This window comes from Rhincodon typus, chromosome 4, assembly GCF_021869965.1.
Source record: "Rhincodon typus isolate 14 chromosome 4, sRhiTyp1.1, whole genome shotgun sequence".
Taxonomy (NCBI): domain Eukaryota; kingdom Metazoa; phylum Chordata; class Chondrichthyes; order Orectolobiformes; family Rhincodontidae; genus Rhincodon; species Rhincodon typus.
Genome location: NC_063335.1, coordinates 56,346,537 through 56,358,923, shown reverse-complemented (window position 1 = coordinate 56,358,923; position 12,387 = coordinate 56,346,537). Strand labels below are relative to the sequence as shown.

At 43.8% G+C, this 12,387-nt stretch overlaps 2 protein-coding genes across 3 annotated transcripts in view; both read right to left on the bottom strand.

Moving 5' to 3' along the window:
• The window catches only part of dipk1c (divergent protein kinase domain 1C), a 31,623-nt gene extending 19,678 nt beyond the window's left edge, over nt 1-11,945 (bottom strand). Inside the window, 2 exon segments of the mRNA XM_048595599.1 lie at nt 7,103-7,294; nt 11,829-11,945. Of these exon segments, the coding sequence (XP_048451556.1) occupies nt 7,103-7,294; nt 11,829-11,945 (309 nt within the window).
• Nucleotides 1-12,387, bottom strand: part of LOC109930435 (BAALC binder of MAP3K1 and KLF4) — a 442,607-nt gene that overhangs the window by 293,834 nt on the left and 136,386 nt on the right. The gene's annotated exons all lie outside the window — the stretch shown is intronic.

Below are 12,387 nucleotides of genomic sequence, written 5' to 3'. Positions count from 1 at the left end.
TGATGTTTCGGGCCTAGACCCGTTTTCTGAAGAAGGGTCTAGGCCCGAAACGTCAGCCTTCCTGCTCCTCTGATGCTGCTTGGCCTACTGTATTCATCCAGCTCTACACCTTGTTATCTCAGATTCTCCAGCATCTTCAGTTCCTACTATTTCGGAATTAAGACCTGGTCACATTTAAACAATAGCCAAAGCTGCAAAAATGGGAGTCTATCCTATCCCCCACTACATGTACTCTGCTTTCCTGGAGAGGCCAGGCTTCAAAGACCCAGCAGGAAATGAAAAGTAGCCTTGAGGAATGGAAAGGTTTGAATGCAGCAGCAATCTGAATACAAAGGTGACCACGGCAGCTAAAATCTGGTTCACTCATGCCCTTTAGGGAAGAAAATATGTCACCCTTACCTGGTCTGGCCTTCATGTGACTCCTGACTGTCAACAATGTGATCGACTCTTCAATGCATTCAGATATGGCCTGGCAAGCCACTCCATTCAAGGCCAGTTACAGATGCCCTACATCCTATGAAAGAAATTTTAAAAAATGGATACGAAATAACTGACCCTCTATGTAATAATAGATGATAACCCTCACCATTTATCACTTTTGTCCTTCCTTTAAAGGAGCTATGGGCCACCTAATGAACTTTGACAAAGGGCTCTGCTCAGTGATTCGTCCTTTGAAAACAGGATTCAGCATCCCAGTTGGAATATGTGCACCCAGTGCCAGGCTGAGTGATACCGCAACCCAGTTTGAAAGGATATAGGAAGGATGGTGCAGGATTCAATTGTGATATATGCTGTGACTAAAAACATAAGAAGTGAACACAAGATGTTTAGTTTTTTGGGTAGGGTAATTGATGAGTAAGGGTGCTAAGTGTGTAAAGTGTAAGGTGGGCAGAGTGGCAGATTGGCAAATGAGTAGATTAGTGGGGTGATAGGTTGGTGACTGGGTGCATGAGTCTGGTCATGTTGAGAATCAGAGTGAGTTAAGAGTGAAGGTAGGGTGGAGGATTAGGGTTTTGTGAGGATTGTGATTTGCAGGGTTTGGCGAGGTGGGTTAGTGAATCATAATAGGGTGGGGAGTGGAGGTGGAGGATCAGAGTAGGATGGAGGGTGAAGCATCGGTGAGGGTGTGAGGATCTCTGGTGGAGGCCAAGATGGAGTGTTGAGCATTAAAGATTGTTGCAAATGCTTCAGCCTGATGCTTTTGTTCTGATTTACTGAGTTCTCCCATCATTTACCCATCAAACTTTTATCTTGGTTGACAAAAGTGTCTTTCTAACCCTCCTGCTGACATCATTTCAGGTGAAAGATAGTCTTGCATTCATGTAACGACTGTTATGGTGACCGGATTTCTCTAGTGCTTTACAGCCAATGAAATACGCTTTTGAAGCATTGTCATTGTAGTAATGCCTTGAAATGTAGGTACTTTTAATAACAATTTCACATATGATACATAGCAACTATAAGGGGAACAGTCAGCAACACAATTAAAACCATCATATGCAGATACTAAGATAACAAGGTGCACAGCTGGATGAACACAGCAGGACAAGCAGCATCAGAGGAGCAGGAAGGCCGACGTTTCCGGCCTAGACCTTTCTTCAGAAAAAGGGTCTGAGAAGGGTCTAGGCCCGAAATGTCAGCCTTCCTGCTCCTCTGATGCTGCTTGGCCTGCTGTGTTCATCCAGTTCTTCACCTTGTTATCTCAGATTCTCCAGCATCTGCAGTTCCTACTATCTCATATGCAGATACTATCTAGGTTTCCGTGAAATTTTGTTTTGAAGAAAGGCTTGAAGGTTTAGCAGGCATTCTGAGCACATTCTCTGAAGTGAGTTGTGCCTCTAATGAGGAAGCTGTCAAAACATAATCACTGTGGGAATAAAGAGGTGTGATAATTTTCAAAGAGAAAGACTTTTTGATAAAACATAATTGGCCTGTTGTAGTAGGCTAAGTTTTATTGCATTGATCTCCCCAGGCAGTGTACAACATTTTCAGGGAATTTAACTTCTGACAATTTGTGAGATTTTTAATCTGGTTAAGCAAAGATGAAAATGTGTGTTGTAGGAAGTACTGCCTGACTTGCTGTTCACCAGCTCCCTGGTTCTGACACTGGGCTTATGTAGTGGAATGTGGTGTGGTGGAAAACACAGGAGACAGATGTTTCAGAGACAAAGAAAACACTGATTTTATTGGGAAAAAATGGCAAAATTTAATATTTACAGAAAACAAGAAAGTGAATATTAAAACCCACCTATCTCTGACTGAGACCTTGTCTCCTAGTTAACTTAGCTCCCAGTTAAGCCTTGCAGCTAAGACTTGATACAACGGGCAAATAGATACATTGGGTGGCTGTTACTTATGCTAATAGGGAGGAGAGAGAGAGAGAGAGATTACCTGTTGACACCAAGCCCTATTCCACTTCCCTTCCTAAGGGGTGCCCTACATTGTTAGCCCTCCTGAACCCCATCTTTCCCTATCTAAGACTAGCCAAGCTGGGTTAGAGGGTCTTGATAACCTTAGGCTCACCCCTAGTGTGAAAACGCGATTTTGACTGGCTCTTTTCTGCTGTTGCTTGCCATAGCTGGGAATCCGCGAAGGGCCGCAAGTATTGGTAACAGTCACTCTAGTGGTGTCCGCTGATGCAGTTAGACGGGTGGGACCATACCGGTGAGTACCTTGGTTTTTCTTTCTTCTCTTGGTGGTCCTTCCGAGCGGGATGTTGTTGTGGATGGTGGTGGATGTTGCTGGTGATCCCTCGGTCGGTATTTCGTGTCTCTGGAAGCCTTCAGTTGCCTCCCGACGTTGAGCAGAGGTTCATAGTTAGTCGCTGGTGTTCAGTGGTTGCACGGGCTACTTTCCTTCGCAAGTGGGGCCTGCTTCCTGCTTGGACTCTCAAACTCCCCTCACGGAGCCAACCTTACAGCAAACACCTGGTTGGAATTGGGGCACATGGTTGGTATCGCAGTGCTGGTCTCACAGAGCCTGAACTTGCAGTGTCCCACTTACAGTGCAGGATTCTCGATACACTTGCTCTTTTTCTCTCCTCCTCTTCCCTCTCTTCTGAATTCATTCACTTCTTCTCTTCCTTCACTTCTCTGCTGGGCTTGGGGTCTCCAGTTGTACCCAACTGCAGGCCCCCTTATCTCACGCCAAATCTGTTGAGCTATTGTTCCTTCTCTTGGGGCTGAATGGGCTTCCTGAGCACTAGAGTAGTGTGAATGGGTTTTCAATTAAGGTGAATGGTTTGATGATTTTGGAATGTCCAGTATTTTCCTTGGATGGGTATTCATTCACAACCCACAATAGGGTTGTGAATGTCTTTACATCCATAGGTGGAACAGGTTTGCATGCAGCACAATGGTGTGGCATGTTCAGTATTTCTGTGCCTGAACACTGGCTGGAAAATTGTATGGTTTTGTACCTCTGTAGGCTCCAGAGGGTCTGAAATTATTGAAGTTGTTTGTTTCCTGAAGCCTGGTTTCCATTGTTTTTAATCTGGGGTATGATTTGAGGTCTTCCTTTAGTTTCTGCAAACTAACCCCTGTTCCAGACATCTGCCTCTGAGCTTCCATATTACTCAGTCTATCCCAGCCAGCCTGTTCCTGGTTCAGTTACAGCCCATGGTTTCTTGAGTCCCAAAAGTTCGGGTGGATTTAATCCAATGTAATTTCCACAATTTCTGTCTTCAGAAAGTTTTAGTCCCGGGTATGTCCATAAACTGATGGGGATTTTTGCCCCACCTTACAGTGCAATATAATGTGGATAAATGTGAGCTTATTCATTTTGGTCACAAAGACAGGAAGGCAGATTATTATCTGAATAGTGGCAGTTTAGGAAAAGGGAGGTGCAACGAGTCCTGGGTGTCATGGTGGAACAATTGCTGAAGATTGGCATCCAGATGCAGCAGGTGGTGAGGAAAACTAATGGCTTGCTGGCCTTCATAGCGAGAGGATTTGAGTATTGGAGTAAGGATGTCTTGCTGCAGTTATACAGAGCCTTGGAGAGGGCCACAACTTGAGCATCGTGTGCATTTTGGGTCTCCTAGTCTGAGGAATGACATTCTTGCTATTGAGGGAATCCAGCCAAGGTTCACCAGAGTGATTCATGGAATGGCAGTACTGCCAAGTGGGGAAAGACTGGATCGACTGGGCTTGTACTTGCTGGAGTTTAGAAGAATGAAGGGGGGATCTCACAGAAACATATAGGACTGGAACAGGCTAGATGCAGGAAAAATGTTCCTGATGTTGGGTAGTCTCGAACTAGGGGTCACAATCTAAGAATAAGGGGTAAGCCATTTGCGGACTGAGATGAGGAAGAATTTCTTCACTCACAGAGTTGAGAACCTGTGGAATTCTCTTCCACAGGAAGCTGTTGGGGCCAGTTCATTAGATATATTCAAGAGCGACCTGGATATGGCCCTTGCAGCTAAAGAGATTAAGGGGTATGGAGAGAAAGCAGGAATGGGATACCGAGATTGCACGATCCGCTATGATCATGTTGAATGGTGGTACAGGCTCAAAAAGCCGAATGGCCTACTCCTGCACACATTTTATGTGATTGTATGATAACCAAAATACTGGGATGAGCAATGTAAGAACAAGAAGGTAGGACCTTAACTTGAACCTGATGTAACAGCAAAATTCTAACAAGCAGGATATTCTTTGTACGCATTCTTATTGCATTATTAACATCCATTTTCAATATTACATTAAAATCATTAGCTTTTTGTGATCGACCAGGTGCAGAAATCAGGTTCAAAAAATGCAGCCTGCCGAATCCATTGGAAATGATCTTTAATTGTTAAAAACATTGTTTTTGTTCATTCTCTTTTCATGCACCTTCATAGAATGGATTAATAATTAACTGCTGCATCTAAAATAGATACCAATAGACAAATCTGTCCACAAAACATTGACTTCTAAATAAGCTGTCTGACCCTCTGCATATCTTGAACTCTCTGGTGCTTTAACTTTTCTCTTCACGTTCCATGCTTTGTGGGCTAGGGATTTGTCCAGTACTCGTTATTCGCCACTTTCTGAAGTCAATATTCCTAAGACCAAACAGCTGCTGCTGCCAGAGTAACATCAAAAATGCTCTTTAAGGCAAGGGAAACTTGGCACGTTCATCTGACACAGTCACAGGGAGCTATTCACAAACGAATGAATGAACAGTAACGTTGCCTGGAGATCTGTTATTCACTATCCACAGAATCATCAGGATTTAGGCTGTTCAGGGCTGCACAGAGGCCCAGGAGGGAGCATGGGAGGGAAAGAAAAGACAGAAAACTGCAGATGAAAAGCAGTGCAATGAATACATTCTAAAATAATATCAACACATTGTTGACTAGATTGCTAAATTTTGTTGATCTAAATGAATTTACCTGAAAAATCAGCAAAGAGGAGCAGCAATAACTTTGTTTTTATGCATGGTGTGGTCTGGAGCTATGGATAGCGCAAGTACGGGCTTCAGTTTTCTTCCCAACATGCTTTCTCTCCCATGGTTGTTAGTCTGTGGAATTCACTTCCCAGAACAGCGGACACTAAGTCATTGAATATCTTCAAGTCTGAGTTGGATAGATTTTTGAAGGATATGAGAATCTAGCATTCAGATGGGAAAAAGGAATTAAGACCATAGCCAAATGGTAGAGTCAGCTCAAAGAGCCAAATGGCCCAGTCCTCTTCCTAAATTCCTATATGACTAACCAAGGAATCTCTCCAACTTTTACCGTTTGCCATTGGTGTATTTAGGAAGGATTTACAAGTTAACGATCAACATATTTGGTTATGTTATGAACACACTTTCCTTTGACCATCAAGTCCTGGCTCAGAGGCAGAGACAGTACCCACTGCGCTATGAGTATGTGGGAGAGAAAGCATACTGGGAAGAAAATTGGAGCCCCTTCTCTCACTATACATAGCTGTAGACCACACCATGCATAAAAACAAAGTTATTGCTACTCCTCTCTGCTGATCTTTCAGGTAAATTCATTTAGGTCAAAAAATTTAGCAATCTAGTCACCAGGTACCCACTGTGGATTTCGTGTGGAGTTTTCTCTATTTCTAGCTTGTTTGGTGAGCTTTCAAAGATAGGAAGCTGGGTATTAGTGAGGAAAGTGGGTTGTCAACATGGAATTTAATGAACAATAATCTCATTAATTGCCAATTCACAGGAGTCTCACCATGCTGCTTAAAAGCACAAAAGCCGCAAGCAGGCTGGGGGAAGGAAATAAATGATCAATCGAGAAAAAAGAAGTAATCAGAAAACTAATTCAACTAAACACTGATTCATCCCCGGGTTGCATCCTAGGATATTAAAAGACATAGTGATGCATTATCTCTCCAGCTATCTTCCAAGAAGTCACCATAATTTTCCAAGAATCCTTAGATTCTGGAAAACTCCCAGAAGGTTGGAAAACTGCCAAAGTAACACCTTTAGTCAAAAAGGCAGGGTGACAAAAAAAAGGTAATTTAGGCCAGTTACCTTACATCTGTCATTGAAAAATGCTAAAGTCTATTATAAAGGATGTAATAGCCAAGCATTTAGAAATAATTAATAAAATCATGTAGAATTAGCATGGATTCCTGAAGGGGAAATGCTGTCTGACAAGTTTATTACAGTTCTTTGAGAAGGTAGCAAGCAGATTGGATAAAGTGTAACCAATAGATATAGTATATTTGAATTTCCAAAAGGCATTTAATAGGGCACCATACATTTGGCTATTTAATAAGATAAGAGCTAATTGGTTTGGGTAGTATATTAACACAAATAGAGGACCAACTAACTAGTCAAAGTCAGAGATTGGGATAAAGGAGTATTTTCAGGATGGCAACCTGTAACTAGTGGAGTGTCACAGGAATCAGTGCTAGGACCACGATTATTTGCTATATATATTAATGACTTCACCCATCTTTCACCTCCAGATGAAATGGAGAGGAAGTCGTGCTCTTACCTGCTTAGTTTCTGCCTCATCTTGGTTTAGCACGCACCCAGGCTCCTCCGAACCGTACTCTCAGCATCTTCTGGAAATCTGCCCTGATGGTGAAGGGGATAAAGGATCAGTCAGCCCAGTTCCAAGAGAAAATGACCTCACTCTTGCCTGAATTACCCTGGGTCCCAAAGTCAGTTTGAACCAGTCACAGATGCTCATGAGTCTGCACACTGACAGCGCATCTGAGCATAAAACAGCAATGTCATCCATGTATAGGGAGGATTTGACCTGCAGGCTTCCGCTGCTTGGCACAGCCACCAGTCTCAGGCTTATCTCAGGCACCTCTCCTGATGGACTTGGCAAAAGGTTCTGTGCAACACACAAAAAAGGCAAGAGAGGAAAGACAGTTTTTCCTGACTCTGGATTAGATCAGGAAGCTTTCTGACTGCCACTCATTGTTTGAGACTGCAAGAATGAAGGAATGGCAATATATTTCCATGTCAGGATGATGAGTGACTTGAAGGGAATTGGAGGTGGTAGTGCTCCCATGTATCTGCTGCCTTTGTCCTTATAGTTGGAAATGGTTGTGGGTTTGGAAGATGCTGTCTAAGGAACTGATTCTCTGACACTGATACCTTGTCATCCTGGGAAAAGTACATAATTTTCAAGTTCCAGTCAGGAACATCTTCACTTCCTGGTAATGGTAGCCTTCACAGGGCATCTGCATCGTTGTGCTTCTCTGCCTGTTGGTATTTGATCTCATATGAGTTAGCTGACAGAGCCAGTGCCCATCTCTGCAGGCGTGCCGCTGCCATTGACAGTATCCCTGTATATGGGCCAAAAATGGAGGCTAGAGCTCTGTGATCAGTCAGCAGCAGATAGTGCCTGCTGGAAAGGAAATGGGCAAACTTCTTAAGCTCTGAACATGATGCTAAATACTTCCTTTTCAATTTAAGCATAATATTTCTGGATGCAATGGGTTTTTCCTCTCCGTTCAGTAAGATCGTAGAATCCCTACAGTGTGGAAACAGGCCCTTCGGCCCAACAAGTTCACACTGATCCTCAGAGCATCCCACCCAGACCCATCCCCCTATAACCGAGCTAATCTACGCACCCCTGAACACTATGGGCAATTTAGCATGGCCAATCTACCTAGCCTGCAGATCTTTGGACTGTGGGACGAAACCAGAGCAAACCCACGCAGACATGGGGAGAACGTGCAAACTCCACACAGCCCGAGGGTGGAATCGAACCTGGCTCCTTGGCACTGTGAGGCAACAGTGTTAACCACTGAGCCACCATGCCACCCCTGACGTGAGACACTACACCGCCAATCCCATAAGGTGATGCGTTACATGCTAACTGTAGTGGCAACTTTAGTTCAAAATGCGTTAACACTTCAGATCTTTTTTAAGGTTTGCTCCAAATCCTAGTAAGCCACCTCACACTCCTGGGTCCATTTCCACAGCTGCCCTTTTCCCTGCAACTGATACAGGAATTTTAACACAGTTGCCAGATCAGACATGAACTTGCCACAGTAATTTACAAGTCCTAAGAACATTCTCTGGTCCAGAGATCTTCATGACAGCTTCCATCTTGGGCAAAAATCTTTGTATAGTCGCTCGCCATCAATTATATGGCCCAAGTACTCTACAGAGTCTTTAGAAATACTTGCATTTCTCTCTTTTCACTTGTAGGCCATGTTCCTGCAAATTTTTTAGAGTTTCTTCCAAATTTTCCAAATGTTCCTCTTCAGAAGATCCGGTAATCAAAATATCGTCCAGATAACAGTGGACTCCTGACAATCCACTTCATACTGATCCATTCGCCTCTGGAATAAACTGACATGATGCCAAAATGAAGTTGTTTGCAGCGAAATAGTCCCCTGTGAGTCCTTATAGTCAGTGGCGGCTGAAACCCCTCTGTGACCCCCATGTGTAGGCAGGCATGCAACAGATCCATTTTTGAAAATTTCTTTCCCCTGCCAGTCCATTGAATAAGATCTTCTATGAGTGGTAGGAGGTATTGATCTTCACTCAGGACTGGGTTAATTGTGACCCTAAAGTCACCAAAAATTCTGACTGGGCCATCTGTTTTTAAGATGGGAATACTGGGAGTGACCCATTGACTCGTGGTTACTGGTCCCAATGCTCTCAGATCCACCAGCTATTCCAGTTCTGTCTCCACTTTAGGCTGGATGGCATACGATACCTGAACACCTTCAGACTCCTAGGAAGAGCCTCTGGATTCAGCTGTAATTTAGTTTTGACTCTATTCATTTTCCACAGGGTTCCTTTGAAAACATCTTTGTCCTTGTCCAGGACCTCTTACAAATTTAGGTTTGAGACTGCCAGCCTATTCACCATGTCCCGCTTTAACCTCAATTTTTGTAACCATGAGCATCCGAACAGTAGAACATAGAACATAGAACAATACAGCACAGAAAAGGGCCCTTCAGTCCACAGTGTTGTGCCGAACATGATGCCAAATTAAACTAATCCCTTCTGCCTGCCCTTGGTTCATATCCCTCCATTCCTTGCATATTTGTGTACTTATCTAAAAGTCTCTTAAGAGCCTGTATTATATCTACCTCCATCACCACCCCTGGCAGCACGTTCCACACTCCTACCAATCTCTGTGTAAAACACCTACCCCTCACAGCTCCTTTTAACTTTCCCACTTTAAACTTAAATGCATGTCCCCTAGTTTTAGACATTTCAACTCTGGGAAAAAGATTCTGACCATCAATCCTATCTTTGCATCTCATAATTTTATAGACTTCTATGAAGTCTCCCCTCAGCCTCCGCCTCTCTAGAGAAAACAACTCGAGTTTTTCGAGCCTCTCCTTATAGTTCACACCCTCTAATCCAGGCAGCATCCTGCTGCACCTGCTCCATCCTTCTTGTAATATGACGGCCAGAATTGAATGCAGTACTCCAGGTGTGGCCTAGAGTCTTATAAAGCTGCAATGTGACATCCGGACTCTTGTACTTGATTCGCCAACCAATAAAGACAAGCATGCCATGCACCTTTTTCACCACCCTATATATTTGCGTGGCCACTTTTAGGGAGTTATGGACTTCAACTTCAAAATCCCTCTATACATCAATGCTGTTCAGGATCCTGTCATTAATTGTATACCTTCCATTACACATGTACACTCATACTTACACAGATTAAACTTCATCTGCCATTTCCCCACTCATATCTGCAACTGATCTATATCCTGCTGTATTCTTTGACAACCTTCTACACTATCCACAACTCCAACGATCTTTGAGTCATCTGCAAACTTACATCTACATTTTCATTCATATATATATGTATATCACAAACAGTTGAGTATGAATCCCTGCAGAACATGACTAGTCTATATCCATATCATCATCCCTACAGTGTGGAAACAGGCCCTTTGGCCCAACGAGTCAACACCAACCCTCAGAGCATCCCACCCAGACCCATCCCCTTATAACTCACCTAACCTACACATCTCTGAAACACTAGGACAATTTAGCATGACCAAGCCACCTAGCCTGCATATCTTTGGATTGTGGGAGGAAACCAGAGTACCCGAAGAAAACCCATGTAGGCACAGGGAGAATGTGCAAACTCCACACATATAGTCGCCTGAGGGTGGAATGGAACCCAGGTCCCTGGTTCTGTGAGGCAGCAGTGCTAACCACTGAGCCACCATGCCATCACAGACCTCCAGCCTGGAAACAACCTTTCACCACTACCCTGTGCCTTCTATGGGCAATCCACATGGCCAAGTCACTGTGAATACCATGAATCTTAATCTTCTGGATGAGCCTACCATGAGGGACCTTTTCGAAAGCCTTACTAAAATCCATGTAGACGACATCCACTGCTCTTCCCTCATTGATCACCTTCGTCACCTGCTGGAAAAATTTAATCAAGTTAGTAAGGCATGACCAGCCCTGCACAAAGCCATGCTGACTGTCCCTAATTAGGCCATGCTTTTCCAAATGCCCATAAATCCTATCCCTAAGAATTCACTCCAATAGCTTCCCAACCACCAGTGTAAGACTTGCCGGTCTGTAGTTTCCTGGATTGTTCCTATTTCCTTTCTTGAAAGAGGAACAACATTAATTACTCACCAGTTCTCCGGAATCTCTCCAGTGGCTAATGAAGATACAAAGATCTTGGTCAAGGCCCCAGCAATCTCATCTCTTGTTTGTCTCAATTAGCTGGGGTAGATACCATTGAGCCCTAGGGACTTGTCCACCTTAACGCTGTTCAAGAGACTCAACACCGTTTCCTTCTTGATCTCAAAATACCCTAGCACATTAGCATGCTCCACACAAATCTTACTATCCTATCATAATGCAGGGTATTCACATTCTACTCCACATTATGTAAAATAGCAATTCTGCATAATAGTCCCTTTGCTATCCTTTCACCAGTACATAGCCCTTCAGTGGTACCACTTGTTCTGTGTCTGTCTGTAGTGTAATGTTAGCAGGCCTCAATGGTAGTGTCCATAACTTCTCCCTGTGGACTGATTCGGGAATCAGGGACACTGCTGCACCTGTATCCACTTTCCTTTCCTTTTTGGAAAAACCCAGAAATGATCAGTTTCACCCTGTACTGACAGGATGTTTGGCCAAAACTCTCCTGACTCCAGGCCTTATGCTTCTTCGATATATCCAACTAATTCCCTGTCTACTCCTGGGCTGGTGGAATGTACCTTATGCCTCGTCCTCAGGGTTGTTTCTTTCTGACAGCCCTTCTCTTGTTTAGGTTGTAACTGGCAATTTCAGGCAATATGATGCACTCATTTACACTGGGCTTCTTGAGTTCAACATGTTGACTCCTTTTGGCAACTCTTACCACATCGGCAGCATTCTATGGTTGGTACTGCACTCTGCCAAGACTCCATTACTTGATGCACCCGGGTGTCATCACTCAATTGGGTTGCTTCGCTGGCGGCCAACTCTGTTGAGGTAGCAATTTTGAAAGCTACCTTGAAATCCAGGTCTTTCCTGTTAGTAGCTTCCATTGAATGGCTTTGTATCGGAGGCCACAAACAGTCCTGCATAGTATCTTGTGGGTGCCCTCTGAATTCGCAATGTTCCCCTAACTTCCTTAAGGTGGCCACAAATTCACCAATGGACTCTCATTCATGCCGTACCTATTTGTAAAATCAGAAACATTGCACAATCATCAGTGTCTTGGGTGCAAAATAACTCCCCAACACATCATATAGCTCTTGAAATGTTTGAAATGTCTTCTCCACTGGTTTCTCTGGTTGCACCAAACTTCTTAGAATTGCAAAGGTCTTGCTCTTTATTGCACTAAAAACAACGATACCATGATGTGAGATAGTAGGAACTGCAGATGCTGGAGAATCCGAGACAACAAGGTGCAGGGCTGGATGAACACAGCAGGCCAAGCAGCATCATAGGAGCAGAAAGGCTGACGTTTCGGGCCTAGACCCTTCA